General features: G+C 51.2%; 1 protein-coding gene across 3 annotated transcripts in view; it reads right to left on the reverse strand.

Annotated features, from left to right (window-relative positions):
* Positions 1 to 537: 537 nt before the first annotated feature.
* Ilrun (inflammation and lipid regulator with UBA-like and NBR1-like domains) overlaps positions 538 to 15,389 on the reverse strand; it is a 77,679-nt gene continuing 62,827 nt past the window's right edge. For 2 of the 3 annotated variants that reach the window (XM_028888449.2, XM_028888450.2), the window contains one exon: positions 538 to 3,431. In XM_028888449.2, coding sequence (XP_028744282.1) covers positions 3,396 to 3,431 — 36 coding nt within the window. In that variant the 3' untranslated portion in view covers positions 538 to 3,395. The remainder of the gene's footprint in view (positions 3,432 to 15,389) is intronic. The other variant, XM_028888452.2, reaches the window with a different exon arrangement.

Below are 15,389 nucleotides of genomic sequence, written 5' to 3' on the forward strand. Positions count from 1 at the left end.
CTCTGCCTTCTAGCACTGCCCCACGGCCAACACATCAGCAGGTGTGGTACTCCTGACACACAGACCATTTGGAGGCTACCATTTTGGTTTCTGGGTGTCAGAAGATACAAGTGTGTACCAAAGCGGACTTCCTGTTAATCACTCTTACCGAGTGACGGTCTCCCAGCTGTGGCACTATTTTTGGGAGGCTGTGGAACCCCCAGGGGCTGGGGCCAAGCCAGCTGAAACCTCCCATTAGCCATGAGCCTTTGGAAGGGACAGCTCGGCCTCTGTCCTGGTCGTCCAGCACATGAGCAGCCTACCACCCACCAGAGACGGAGCGTCCCAGCCACACCCCAAGTCCCCCAAAGCTTTCAGGGTCATTCTTCCTCCCTTGTGGGGCACTGTTACGGGCTGTCACACAGTGCCTCATACTTCCCAAAACATGGATCTCAGTGTCTCAGTTCTGTCTCCACGGGTGCACTGGAGCTACTGTAGGGTGACCCAGGTCAACAGGCAGCTCCGAGTGCAATAAAAGTCACACGCACACATGAGAAGTGGGGTTTTGTGTTAATTTAATCATACAAATATTCATTTACATGGTAAGGAAAACCTCATCTTCTCTTCCTCCTAGGCACCACAAGGCCCACCAGACACCCGTCACTGTCCAGCTGGGAGGGGCAGCAGGTCGCCCCACATTCACCCAAGGAAACAAAGGATAGCAGGGCAAGGCTGGGGACAACACATTAGTTTGCATTTGTGAGCCCTGGCAACCTCTCATCCTTTCCTGCTGGGAGCTCAGGCTAAATTTGGGAGGGGGGGGTGTCTTCACATCATGCCCACTTCCCACCTTGGCCACCTGCTGCATTGATGCAAGTGACTGGCTTATGGTTACAGCCAGTTAACAGGGGAGAGGCGGCTGTTTTTTATAGAAAAATGCCCCAAATTCAATCGTCCCCATGGCAAAAAGAAAACAGGCATGCACACGTGCACACACCTACACACGCACACACACGCACACACCTCACTCCACACACAGAGTCTTCCCAAGCCTGCACCCACCCATTCCCCCAACTGGGCTCAGGCTCTTTACCACCTGAAACTTGGTGTCTGCTTCACCTCGTGGGTGGCGGACTGGGGGTCCTGCCAGAGGTGGCCTAGTACGTGTGAAGGCTCCAAGGGGCTGTAGAAAGACAGACTCAGGAAGCCGTGGGCCAAGGACTGCACCTGCTCTGGCCTTCTGAACGAGCTACCTCTCAAGGATGCACAGACAGGACTTGTTTCTGGGAAGGAAGCCAGGGTACCTGAGCCGTTCCATCTGCCAAGTGAGGCTGCTACAGAGGGAAGGCGCACAGGATGGGAAGGACACTCGGTGACAGTGGCCCGCGAGGTCCCTGCTGGGAAACTGAGCAAGTATGGTACCTAGTAGGGGATAGATGGGGAAGCCAGTGAGGCAGGGCTGAAGCCTCTCATGATTCCAAGAGGGCAGCTGGAGACACGCTGCTTGCTCCAAGGCCAGAAAGCAGGAAGAATGGCTGGGCATGCATGTGTTCTAGGGTGGCAGTGTCCTCAGAGACTGGCCCTAACGAGTCCCTCCGACAAAAGCCCCCTGAGATTCGTGGCTTGGGCACCTGTTAGGGACTGCCTTTGGCTCAAGGGTCCAAGTGTGCAGAGGAAGTAAGGGTCCCAGGGAAGCCCCCATTTAGCTGGAGATCCAGCTGCTTGCCCTTCTCCATGGCCTTTTCCACTTGCCCAGGGGACTTCCTCAACAAAAGAGCTTATTGTTGGTTGCTTTTTCAGGACATGGAAAGGTGAGGGGGATTTTCATACAAGCTTTTCTTTCACAATCAACTGTTTAAAATCAATAGTTTCAGAAGAGAATGAGGAGGAACAAACACCACACACTTTTGGAACTCAAACATCCAGACAAAGACAGGCAGGCAGGCAGGCCTGCACCCACACCCAGGCTAGAGGACCTCTTACAGTCATTCATACCCTGGTCTCCCTGCTCTGCTCACAACCCTGGAACACATGGGGGCTGGAGACAGGCAGGGGACCCTACAGCCACACCAAATCCACATCCCCGGCTCTCAAACCACTGACTTAGGGAAGGAGGGGTTAAGAAGAGGGACTTTGCATATTCTTGTATCTTTGGCAGACAGCTGTTCTAGCCTGGTTTAAGATTCCCATGGAGACATCCATATTTCAACCTGCCTGGAGTCCATGGGACACTAGTGGGCACTGCACCCCACCCAGGGAGCAAATGCCTGCACTCCAGCTGGGCTGCAACTTGCCACCCCACACTAAGCAGTCCCTGCCGGAGGAGGTCTTTTCCTTTCCACCTGACTGTGGCCTCTCGGGCAGTGGTCAGCAGTGGGGCTCCCAGCTGGGGCTGTATCATCATTCTGTAACAGCTCGAGCTCCACTAATAGGGTGTGAGAATGCCACGAGGACATGGGGGGGGGGGCAGGGAGGGGAGCTGTGTGGAAAGAGAAGCAGGGCACAGTTCACACTTGCTGAGTTACAGCCCTGTGTGCATGTAGCACACGCACCTACCCAGCGAGAGCCAAGGGAAGACAGGCCACTGCATGAAGGGCCCAGTATTGCGTATTCGTGGCCACACTCCCTTTGCCAAGGGAAACATGGGAGGAAGCGGTCCCAGCTGTCACAAGTGTGCAAAAGGCCACCTCTCAGACTGTCCTCCAGGCTTCTGCTGGCCACACAGGAAGTCTGGACTTGAGAGCGTGCTGATGCTAAGCAGCCCTGGGCTGACAGACACAAATGTCAAAGGTATAAATCAACAAGAGACTGAAAAGAGGGGAAGGTGATATATCATTGGCAGAAGCCACTAAGAACCATCAAGGTCAGACTGCGGTCAGGTGAGGGCACGAGCCCGGCAACACTGACTGGCCGAGTCCCCAAACATGCCACGCCAGCCTCATCTCACTGCACGGCTTCCAGAGCAAGCCCTGCTCTGTAGAGCACACTGTCCCTTACTTAAAGAAACATCGGGAAGAGGGGAAAACTAACATGTGCTCAGAACTACAACCTCTCTGTAGGTAAAATAATTTTTGTTTAAAAAGATGGCTTATTTTCCCCCATTTTAAATCTCTGCCCCTTCCCGAATGACCTAACAACTCATTAGACTGACGTCATCACCCAAACCCAAGGTGGATTTCTGCGTGGATTTCTTCTTGGTTGCCTCAACACCATTCCTGCAGTTCAGCATTCACACATGCATACTGAGTTCACTCAAAACCAGTCTTTCTTCCTCTTCTTCCGTGATTGGGGGGTAGGTGGGGGTCTGAGCCAGGGGTCCGTGCGATGTGGTCTGCAATCCAGAGGAACCCCTTGCCCTCTCCCCCCAAAGTCAGGCCTTCTGTCTTTTGTTAATTTTTCTTCTTGCTGACACCCGTTTAAGACTGTCCGAAGGGGTAAGGCCCGTGGAGCCCCTGGAAGAGAGTGAAGACAGTCAGTGATGTGCACACCGGTGCTGCCAGAAGCAAACCCAGCTCCAGTCAGAGGTGTGAGGCTCACTGCCCTGGCCACGCAGCACCTCATCAGACCCAGGATCAGGATGTGCCCAGATGCCGCGTTTCCCCCTGAATCCCACCAGCCTAGAGAGGAGAGACAGGCGGTTCGGCTGATGCCCACTTTCTTCCAGCCAGGGCACAAAACTCCTGCCTGTCCTTGACAACAGTTCTCAAACCTCTCCGCTGAAGATGACGACGCAGTGGATGACGGCTGCTGCCAAGTCTGAGGACCCAAGCTCCATCCCTGGATCCCCACGGTGGAGGACCTGACTCCCACAAGGTGTCCCCTGACGGTGACATGCACGCTGTGGCATACACAAAGTGAACACAACCAAAACAAGCTGAGCTGCTGCTGCTGTTTACCCAGCACCAGGCACCGTACATGGTACCGAACCTGCCCCAGTCCACCCTAGGGCTATCATCCCACAGACCAAGGAGGCCTTCGAGGGGGCAGCTGCTAGGAGGTGGAGCTCACAACCTCGTCTGAGGACCAGAGTGAGCTGCCCCTCCTACCACATTTCAAATGCACTCAGTCAGACGCTTACTTTCCTTGTCCTTTGTTTTGCTTAAGACAGGGTCTCACTATGTAGCCCAGATGGACTGGAAATGTTTTTAAGATAGATTATGGGTATGTGCGTCCATGAGCTTATGCACACCACATGCAGGCAGGAGCCCATGGAGGCCAGAAGCAGGCACTGGGTCCCTTGGAACTCAAGTTATAGGTGAGTGTTTGCAAGCAAAGTGGACTGGAATCCTTTTGTTTTTGTTTTTTCGAGACAGGGTTTCTGTGTAGTTTTGGTGCCTGTCCTAGATCTCACTCTGTAGACCAGGCTGGCCTCGAACTCCCAGAGATCCGCCTGGCTCTGCCTCCCAAGTGCTGGGATTAAAGGTGTGCGCCACTACCACCCCACGAGACTGGAATCCTTGATCCTCTCCCTCAGCCTCCCAAGTGCTAGGATTACAGACTCCACCCCAAAGGTACTTTCTATGCTCCTTGGCTGAGTGGTAAAGACTTCCATCTTACGGCCCCTACATTGAAAACGAAACTCTACTGGCTGGTGGTGGCACACAGCTTTAATCCCAGCATTCAGGAGGCAGAGGCAGAGAAAGAATTCCAGGACAGCCAGGGCTACAGAGAAACCCTGTCCTGGAGGATGAGGAGGAAACTCCACAGAAAGCCAGCACCAGAACCATCACGGGATTGGGCTGAAGTGTGAAACCTGTCTCCCTTCTCCTTGGGTGGGTCTCACTCGTGACCAGCTGTACCAGGCTGCTGTACACCACCGTGGGCTGGCAGCAACAGGCCTCCATGGAGAACACTCGAACCCCAGCCATCCCGTGAGTGGTCAGAGAGAGCTGGCCTGTGTTTGATGTCCATCCAAAGAACCCCAAATCTAGGCACAACCCACAACGGGAAGAAATGGACACCTCCATCAGTCTGATGAAATGTGGGCAAAGTCAGAGAGCTTTCAAAAATTAGCACAGTTCTTTAAACAGAATTATATGGTTTTAACGGAGCCAGGATGACAACTTTACGTCCCAGTGTAGTGCCTGGGTCTCAGAGGTGTGCTAAATTGATACCCGAACAAGGACAGGTACTATTCAGAACACCTGGAGCGTCAGACACCTGGAAGTCAGGCCCCTCCAAAGTCAGTTTTGTTGTGGTTGATTGGTTTGAGGGGACACAAGTGCCTGGGCCACCTATCAGTCGGCCCCAGCTGTGGAGGCTCCGGGGGTGGGGTTAGTGGGAGATGCCAGTGGCGCTACAAGACCCGGGGCAGCTGGGTCTGCTCCCCACTCTGCATGTTCACATGACCCTGGAGGGTATTTCCCAACATACCTGACTCCTCCATATAGCTACTCACTGTCCAGGTTCTGGGAGCTGGCACACAGTGCCTCGCTTTGGAGGCTGAAACCAGTACCCCAAGGAAAATACCACCTGAGGCCAAAGCTTCTAAGAATGGGAACATGAGGTTTTGAGTTTTCCCCCAGTGGAAAGTACTGAAGAACAGAAGTATGGTATGTCTTTAGTTGTTTGGTAATATTACTGGAGGTGGCGGCGGCGGTGGTGGTGGTGGTGGTGGTGGTGTGTGTGTGTGTGTGTAACCAACAGAGAAGAACTGGGAGAAAGGGAAGGCTGATAAAGAAGGGGCATCGACTCTTTACCAGGTGCTGCAGCACATAACAGTCTACTTAAGTCTGGGATCCACAGAAATATGATTTTCCAACTCATAGAGGGCACAGCACTGGAGAGCCACGTTGGTGTTGAGAATGATAGGATGCCGCATGCCTGCCGGCCCTTGCACCAGCCACGTCTTCAGTAGGCAAATGAAGACTGCAACCACCTTGGCCGCCACAGCTGCAGCCCTTGGTGGCTCTGCCGAGCGTGAACTCTCAGATTCCATCTCATGGGCTCCAGTGGAAGGCGCTCGCCCGTGCACCAGCAAGGACACAGCAGCTGAAGGCAAGCCTTGACTGAGCACCGTGCAGCAGCAGCTACTCACACAAAGCGACCCACAGAGGCAGCCCAGACTGGGAACCAGCACAATGCTCAAAGGTCTGAGCAGGAAAATCACACAGGGGGACGAGGAGAGCAAGCAATGAAGTACACCGCACCCCCACCCCAGCCATTCCTCAGTGCATGCAGCCCTCCCAGGCCTGTGGCTTGTCTGGGAATACTTACACAGGGAGTATGACTTCCAGACAGCTGACCCGACCCCCCATTTAATAGAAAAGATGAGATCTATGCACTGGGCAGGGACAGGGATAAAGACGTGCACTCTTGGATTCCCACCTGCCATGGGACCCTCGGACCATCTAACTGGCTTAATTTATGGTTCTCTAATAACTGAGGTCCTATGTCTTCCAGAAAGAATGGCCTATGAAATTCTCTTTCAAACGAAGAGTAGCATACTGAAGAGGGAGGAGGGAGGGGAGGGAAGGAGGGAGGGAGGGAGGGAGGGAGGGGGGAGGGAGGGAGGAAGGAAGCAGCCGACAGAGACTTCCCACATGCAGGACTGTACGTGTCACGTACAGAACTCAGGCAATGCTACACCGGCTGCAGAGGGAGAGACGCCCAAAGGTCCAGGCAGTGTGTTGAGCAGCCTGTGGCAGGAGGGCCACATGGGAAGTGTTTTTCCTACCTGAGGCATGGAGAGAGAGAAAGTCCTGATGCAAGGCTTATCCACAGTTCAGGTTCTGATACAGCTCTGCAAGCCAGCGGAACAGGTTCTGGTGGTCACTACCATGGCCTGGTAGGGGTCTGTGGCACAGCAATCTCTGCTGGCATCTAGTAACACACCCTGCGTCTCACCCTGGTCTGGAAGCCCTAGGGATGGATCCGTGTCTCCACCTCCCCGTCACCTGGACTTGGCACACCACTGCGACTTTTATATGGGTGCCCTGCAGTGTGCATTTTACCCACCAAGCTGCCTCCTGAGCCCTGGCTTTTGCTTGTAAGAAGAGCAGAAGCCAGACCCTCCCTGACCTTATTTTCTGCAGTAGCACACCGCCGCTAAGGGACAGACAGACCAAGGGACGCTGCTGCAGCAGATGGCACCAGAGAGCTCAGAATTCAACTCTGACCCAGACAAAAAAGAAACCCACCAGCGAGTTGTAGAAGGCCACTGCTGGGGGATGGTCTGTATGTCAAATTGCTCGGATTGGTCAATAAATAAAACACTGATTGGCCAGTGGCCAGGCAGGAAGTATAGACAGGACTAACAGAGAGGAGAAAAGAAAGAACAGGAAGGCGGAAGGAGTCACTGCCAGCCGCCGCCATGACAAGCAGCATGTGAAGATGCCGGTAAGCCACGAGCCACATGGCAAGGTATAGATTTATGGAAATGGATTAATTTAAGCTATAACAGTTAGCAAGAAGCCTGCCATGGCCATACAGTTTGTAAGCAATATAAGTCTCTGTGTTTACTTGGTTGGGTCTGAGCGGCTGTGGGACTGGTGGGTGACAAAGATTTGTCCTGACTGTGGGCAAGGCAGGAAAACTCTAGTTACGGGCCACCCACCTTTATCAGGATCTATGATCCATCCAACCAAGGTTGCCAGGACACCAATCCAGTAGGGATCTAAAGACCAATTCCTCCTAGAGCTCACTCTGCAGGAAAAGGCTTCTCCTTGCAGCTATCATTACACCTGCCAGGGAAGGAGCACAGGCCTGCAGTAGCCGAGTGGACTCTTCCCAGGCTTTGGAAAGAACCGCTGTCAAGATTGTGGGCAGCCCAAGCACAGGGGCCAGAGAGACAGGGGGTGAGGTGCTCCAGCCTACACAGGACACAGCTGGTTGTCCCTGAGGGAAGAGGTCACTGTGCCTCAATGATGTGAACGAACACAGAGGTGCATCAGGTCCTGATCATCTGTGCAGAATGCAAAGCTAACTACTGCAAACCCCAAATTGGCTATTTTTCTAAAATAATTTATTGTGTGTAAACTTAAGTTCACTCCTACTCATCCTTATCTTTTCCAAGAACAATGTAAGATCTAGCACTTGTATTCAGAAGGTGGGGCACAGCGGTCGCATGCTCCACAGGTGCTGCCCAGGGTCAAGCCCTAGTAATAATTGGGGAAAGATCTACTACGTCCAATGGAGTCCGCAAAATAAACCCAACATCAACAACTGTCTCTGACAGTCTTCACGACGCTGACCCTGTGGAGCAGCAAGAGTCAGGGCACGACCGTGAGCTTCTGTGAAGGGCCCCTGTAAATACAGGAGTGCCTGAAATACGGTGTCCAAAAAACAAAAAACAAAAACCACACACCAAACCTTTCCCCAAAGGGGTGCACACTGAGGACCCGAATGTGAACTGCTTCTGTCAGAAGTGTTTGGAACCCCACCCCCACCAGATTTTGGAATATCTGCATGTGCTGGCTGAGGGGTGGAACCCAAAACTAAACACCATTTACTTATGTCTCATGTATGGTTTACTCTTAAAGAAAATTATATGTAGCAATTTGACATTTTTTGTAGGAAACAAAGGTTCCTGACATAGACCTTCCCACTTGAGGAATCCTGTTGGCGTTTAGAAGTTTCCTGCTTTGTACTTCTGGATTAAAGATCCTTGAACTTACACCAGCAGTCCCCGGGAAAAGCACTTCAGCTGTGCAGTGGCATACACCAGAACCAGGTCTGCTTCTTCTGCTTCTGTTCAGTTCCCATTTCACAGTGGCCACATCACACTGCCCACAGGGCCGAGCCCCCAACCCTTCACATCTCCCACTAAAAATGAATAAAGGGACAGCTGTGCTGGGGACTCGGTTCTTGTCTTTTATCTGGGGGAGGGGTCAAGAAGAGGCCAAAATTCCTTTTAAAAAGGACATTTTACTGAGACCTTTTGGAATTAGTCCTTTCCCCCACATGAAAACTTGCTTAGATAAACCACCACAACACAGAGACTTTCATACACCTGTCTTTATTTTGCTTTAGTTGTGATTTGGTTTAAATAAATAAAGGCTGGGCAGTGGTGGCTCATACCTTTAATCCCGGCACTCGGGAAGCAGAGGCAGGTGGCCTGGTCTACAGTGAGTTCCAGGACAGCCAGGGCTGCACTGAGAAACCCTGTCTTGAAAATCCAAAAGGAAAAAGGGAAGAAAAAGGCCCACACAGGCTCATCAACAAGAGCGTTGGCTGCACGCAGGAAAACAGCCCTCCCCCTGCACCAAAGGCAGCAGATGACATTAGGAGGCCTCCTAAATTTGCCTGCCCAGTGCCCCTGTCTATCACTAGACACTGAATACAAGCCCAGGAGAGTGCAAAGTTTGGCAGGAAGTTCGTCCTGACCCTGGACTGCACACACAAATGTGCAGGGTGCACTGGCCACCCAGGGCCAGGGACTAATTGGCATGATGAGAAATGGACTTACATGTTGGAGTAATGAGGACAACCAGCAAGGTCAAAATACTTGAGCCTTCTGCTGGCTGCTCAGAGGGCTTGCTGATGGCGGGGCAGGGCCACTTCACGCAGGCAGGAACTTCTGAAGGTGCCATACCACTACAGTCTGGCCACTTTCAAAGAAAGCGCCCCGAAGTTGAAAGATGTACCTACGTGCTAGCCGGGTAAGTGCAGGAGGTCTGCTTTAGGCATGAGGACTATGGTAGCCTCAGGTCATGGCCTTCTGATCCTATCAAACTGCTTAAAGGGTTAACTCGGTTATGAGAGTTTTTTTTTTTTTTTAATTTTTCTTATTTTAACTTCTTTTTTCTTATTTTATGTGCATTGGTGTGAAGGTGTTAGATCCCCCAGAACTGGGGTTACAGACAGTTGTGAGCTGCCATGTGGGTGCTGGGAATTGAACCTGGGTCCTCTGGAAGAGCAGCCGATGCTCTTAACCACTAAGCTCTCTCTCCAGCCGTGGTCTCTGTCTTTTAAAAGCCTTGTACGCTGGGTGGCGCACAACTTTAATCCCAGTACTACAGAGGCAGAGGCAGGTGGATCTCTGTGAGTTTGAGTCCAGCCTCATCTACAAAGTGAGTTCCAGGACAGGCTCCAAAGTTACACAGAAAAACCCTGTTTTGAAAACACAAACAAACAACCTTGTAAAACCACTTTTTATTCTTATCTCTATAATAGCAATTTTCCCAGCCAGTCTTAACTTCTGTTGCTGCCAAGGAACCTGTCTGTCCACCCCAGTCTATGTGCCTGTCACCCAGTTCTGCCCACCCTCCTCAATGCAGTCAGCATCCACCCCTGCACCCTCTCCTTTTCACCCCCACACCCACCTTTTCTCCTCTGCCCACCCCAGTGCCCAGCCTTCAACTTCCCCTGATCTAACCAAGAGTGCTGTCTCGAGGAGCCGCAGCACCATGTGAGGGCTGTGGAGCCGACAGAAAGCAGCCTTGGCTCGAAACCCTGCTCCCCACACATCCACACAGCAAACCACTAACTGAAGTTCCCTAAGCAGATGAAGGATCTTAGCTGAGGTTGACTCCCCTCAGGAAAGACTTCAGAACACTTTTTGGATTTATGGTCAGGACCTCAGCTAACTCTAAGTATGCTAAAATCCAGATGAGACAGATACTGGGGAACAAAGCTCTCTTTGGCCATCTCCTAGAGTAAGAAGGAAGGAAATCAGACAGGAGAGGCGCTCGTCCAAGTGTCTAGTCCTGCAGACACTGGCACTCAGCTGAGAGCGCTCAACACCGCTGAGCCTCGGCCTGCTTCTTCTAGAACTCCACTCAGGTTCCACTGTCGTCTGTCAACTCCCTGTCCTACAAGCCCGCAAGCCCTCCATCCTAACTCAGAAGAAAGTAAAGCTGTTCCTCTTCTGTCCCAGTCAGCCACGCTGGTTCAATCTTGCTGTTACCAAGCACTTTGGGAACTCCTTTGCTGGTGCTGTTGGCTTTCACAATAAAAGTGACCCTCCTCTGACAGATCTCAAAGACCATCTTTGGAAATTTCCCTCGCCCTTCTAAAGCACACCTCACTCACCAGAGCTGGGTGGCTGCCCAATGTCCTCTGGGCTTTCTTGCATGTAGTTTTCCCTCTAATTCATTTCTAATTCACTATCCACCAAGACACCACTTTCTTTCTTTTTAGTTTTTCGAGACAGGGTTTCTTTGTGTAGCCTGGTTGTCCTCGAACTCAGAGATGTGTCTGCCTCTGCCTCTCAAGTGCTGGGATTAAAGGCGTGTGCCGCAGCAGCAGCAGCAGCAGCAGCAGCAGCAGCAGCAGCAGCAGCCGCCGCCGCCGCCGCCGCCGCCGCCGCCGCCACCGATCAAGACATTGCTATTGTAAAGGTTTTCTCTTTCCCAACACCTATGGGCACTTAAAAGTCAACTGGAGGGCAGGAGAATTAGTGCAGTGGTTAGGAGCATTTGCTAATCTTCCAGAGGACTCAAACTTGGTTCCCAGAATCCACAGACAGGGCTGCACATAACTCTAACACACACACACACACACACACACACACACACACACACACACACACACACAAAATCTTAAAAAGGTAGGCTGGGCATGATTGCCTTTAATTGTAGCATTTGGGAGGCAGAGGCAGGCAGATTTCTGTTAGTTTCAGGACAACCAGGGTGTGGTGGTTTGAAAGAATATGCCTCTCAAAGAGAGTGGCACTAATAAGAGGTATGACTTGGTTGAAGTAGGTGTGGCCTTGGTGGAGGAAGTGTGTCACTGTGGGGGTGGGCTTTGAGGTCTCATATGTTCAAGCTATATGCAGTGGCAGTTTATTTCCTGTTGCCTGCGGATCAAGATGTAGAACTCTCAGCTCCCTCTCCAGCACCATGTCTGCCTGCGTGCTGCCATGTTTCCTGCCATGATGATAATGGACTAAACCTCTGCACTGTAAGCCCCCCCCAACTGAATGCTTTCCTTTATACACTGCCATAGTCATGGTGTCTCTTCACAGCAACAGACACCCTGAGACACAGTGCTATGCAGTAAGACCCTGTACCTTATCCACCACCACCACACCACCCATCTACCTATCACCCACCAAGAGAAGCCAATGGGAGTGCAAACACATCCTGTCCTTGTATTCAGGAGGCTGAAGCAGAAGGATTAGGCTAGCATGGGCTGCCTGTAAGAACAAACAAAAATTTAAAAATGCTCAGTGGGCAAAGGCCTTACCACCAAGCTTGACAACCAGTTCAATTTTCAAGTCACCCTGACTTTTACATGAGCCGCAGCATGCACACCCACATTCATACACAAATAAACAAATGTTCAACTTTTTTTAAAAAAACCTTGAAAGGAAGAGGAGCTGGAGAGATGGCTCAGCAGTTGAGAATGTTTCCTGCTCTCCTAGAGGACCAGTATTCATTCAGTTCCCAACATCCCCATGAGGCAGCTCACAACTCCTAATAATTCAAGTTCCAGAGGATGTAACGCCCTCTTCTGTGTGGGCACCTGCACACACATGCCATACACATATAGATACACACATGTACACGTCAAAAATAAATAAATCTTTAAAAAATTTATCGTAGTACATTAAAATTTTCTGAAAGAAAATAGAAAAACTAGCAAACAAAATCAATCTCCCCAAATCCTATTTTCTCTTTTCTGGCTCACACCCCTTCCCACAGCAAGGCACACCTGTGATCAACCAACACCTTTGGAGACAGGGACCAGCAGCAGCTGAGCAGAGGAGACTCATGACCGATGAGCATCGGCAATATGGTCTGTGTAAAGCAGGCGACTGTAACTGGTTCTCAGGCAACACGTCACAAGCCAAGCGCCCGAGTCCCTCAGGCCCCTGCAGAGGAGGAGGCCCACTTCTGCCACCCAGGCAGCAGAACTCACGCTCACACTCTGTACAGCCTGTTGGAGTCTAGTCAGTGCAGCCTGCTGGAGACCCAGGGCTGAGAGCTCAGCACCTACACCAACAGATCCTCACCCGTGAGTCACACTTTTTGTTCACTGACTTTAGAACCCCACCAGAAATTAAAATGTTGAATTCGGAGAAGAGAGTTGTAACAACCAACATGAAATGAGCTGGCGTTTCTGCTATAGGTCTGCCTGGCCTGAGCAGCCTGAAACAGTGCCCAGAGCCCCAAAACAAACAAAGGAGCTGGGCACCGTTGGCACTGTGGAGGTACAAAGGAGTGTTCCTGGATATACTTCTCAGCCTCAGTCAATCAGCAATGCTACATAACAAAAGATATTTTCCAAGGCCCACACTGTTTGCTTAAATTATTTTAAAACGCACACACAGCCCATGCCAATGCAAACACTGGTGGAGCGGATAGGCCTTTACTGGCTCTTCTGAGTTTTCAGGAGATGGAGTCATTGTAACAGCATCAAACCAAGAATCTCCTGTCAAACGCTTTCTGGTACAGAATGTGCTGGGCTGCCAGAGCATGGGTGGGTCCCTTGCTGCTCTGTCTTGTTTCCTCCTTGGCCACGGGTTCTATAGCTCCCACAGGTGAGAGAGGAAGTCTCCACACCCGACACAAGTGCCCAGCCTGAGGAGACAACCGATTCTACTCCCCAGCAGCCCTCATCACATCGTGATCTAGAGTGTTGGACTCAAGCTGGGTTCTGGCCATGGCTGTGGGAGTGTGACGGGCACTGGTAAGCCTGTTCTATCTCCTGTAACTGTGGAAGTCCTGGAGTAGTGTGTATTAGGAAGAGCACTAAGGAGTCAGAGTTGGCTCAGCTGCTAGGCTGCTAAGAGTACTTGTTGCTCTTGAGAAGGAACCAAGTTTGATTCCTAGCATACACATGGCAGCTCACAACCATCTCTAACCCCAGTGTCAGGGGGTCCAGTGCTCTTTTTCTGACCTCTTCAGGTACCAGGCAGACATAAACTTAAACTCAGGCAAAACACTCATACATATAAAATAATAAAATAAGTAAATCTAAAAGAAAGATCACTAAGAACATTAGGGAAGGGGCAGGCATCATGGTTGCAGACCTCTAATCCCAGCTGAGGTAGATGAAGCTGCATGAGTTGGAGAACAGCCTGGTATATAGCAAGTTCCAGGCCAGTCAGGCTACACAGTGAAACTTTGTCTCCAACAACAAAAAGCCAGGTATGGTAGGGTAGCCTGGCCAGCCAAGGCAGGACAACTGCTTGGACCAGGAGTTCAGGTGCTCACAACCATCAGACACAGTGACAATCACCACCAAACCAAACCAAGAAAAAGTAGGGCGGCTGGGAGGAAGAACACACCCAAGGCCCTGGGTTCAAGTACCTGAACCACAGAGAAGGCAGGAAGAACGCTAGCAATGCTGCTCGGGACACATGTGAGAGCAGAGTTTAGTCCTGGACCTTCTCTATACGATGGAAGCTTTTGTCCCCAGAGACACTGGTGCTGTTCTTAGTATCAACAGCTGCAAGTCAGCTCCTCACTGGAAGGTGGCAACCCTGTTGAAGAGTAGACATCATCCATGGGGCACAACGCCCAGAGGTGCAGCCCCACCCCGGTACTCTAACGCGAGGCTGCCCCTCTGTTTGGGTGTTTACAGAGATCTCCACACACCCATCTCCTGACCACAGCCCAGCTCTACCACAGCCCTCACCTCCAGTGTGTCCACCCTTCTAAACTGCTCTATCATCCTCTATCTGCTGACGTCCCTCCAGCCACCAACAGACTCTTGAGGATCCACTTCTACCTCCTCTGGGCTACTCCAGCTGCCGTGGTACACCTGCCTCTACTGTGTCCTGTATTCCATATGTGACAGGGTGAACACATCTCTCCAGGCTCTAAGCCCTCGATGGCTCTCCCCTCAGAACAAAAGCTTCACAGGGTCCTTAAAGACCCCAGGATCTGATATCTGCCCTTTGACTTCACATCTGCTCACCCCCATTCATCTCATTCCTCAAACCCACCAGGCACATTCCTACCTAGGGACTTGGACTGGCTGTGTCTGTGCCTAAAATTCTAGGCAGCTTCTGCAGAATGGAGCATGCTAAGCGTAGCAGGCCAGCTGCCCTCCTTATCCTAAAACATTACGTTCAGGGAAAACTGAAAACCATAGACTATATCTTTTGAAGACCATCATGGAATGTAGGACAATTTCTGTCACAAGGATAGAAACTTTAGGGACTGAGAGATGGCTCTGGGGTTAAAAGCACTGAATGCTCTTCCAGAGGACCCAGGTTCAATTCCCAGCACCCACATGGTAGCTCACAACTGTCTGTAACTCCAGTTCTAGAGATGTGAGACACTCACAGAGACACACATGCAGGCAAAACACCAACTCATTAAAAAAAAAAAAACCCAATAAAATCTGAACCCAAGAGATCAAGGAGGTTCCTCAGGAGGAGATGTTTAGCAGGGCAGGGCAATAGCTGCCTGGCCCATCTGAAATGCAGTTGGAAAGCTAGAATATAGCACTCATAGCTTTCTAGAACATCTTGGTTACTAAAATTAGACAGGAGTAACAGAGGTGCCCTCTAGCAGCTC

Source organism: Peromyscus leucopus, chromosome 16_21 (genome assembly GCF_004664715.2).
Source record: "Peromyscus leucopus breed LL Stock chromosome 16_21, UCI_PerLeu_2.1, whole genome shotgun sequence".
In the NCBI taxonomy this organism is placed as follows: domain Eukaryota; kingdom Metazoa; phylum Chordata; class Mammalia; order Rodentia; family Cricetidae; genus Peromyscus; species Peromyscus leucopus.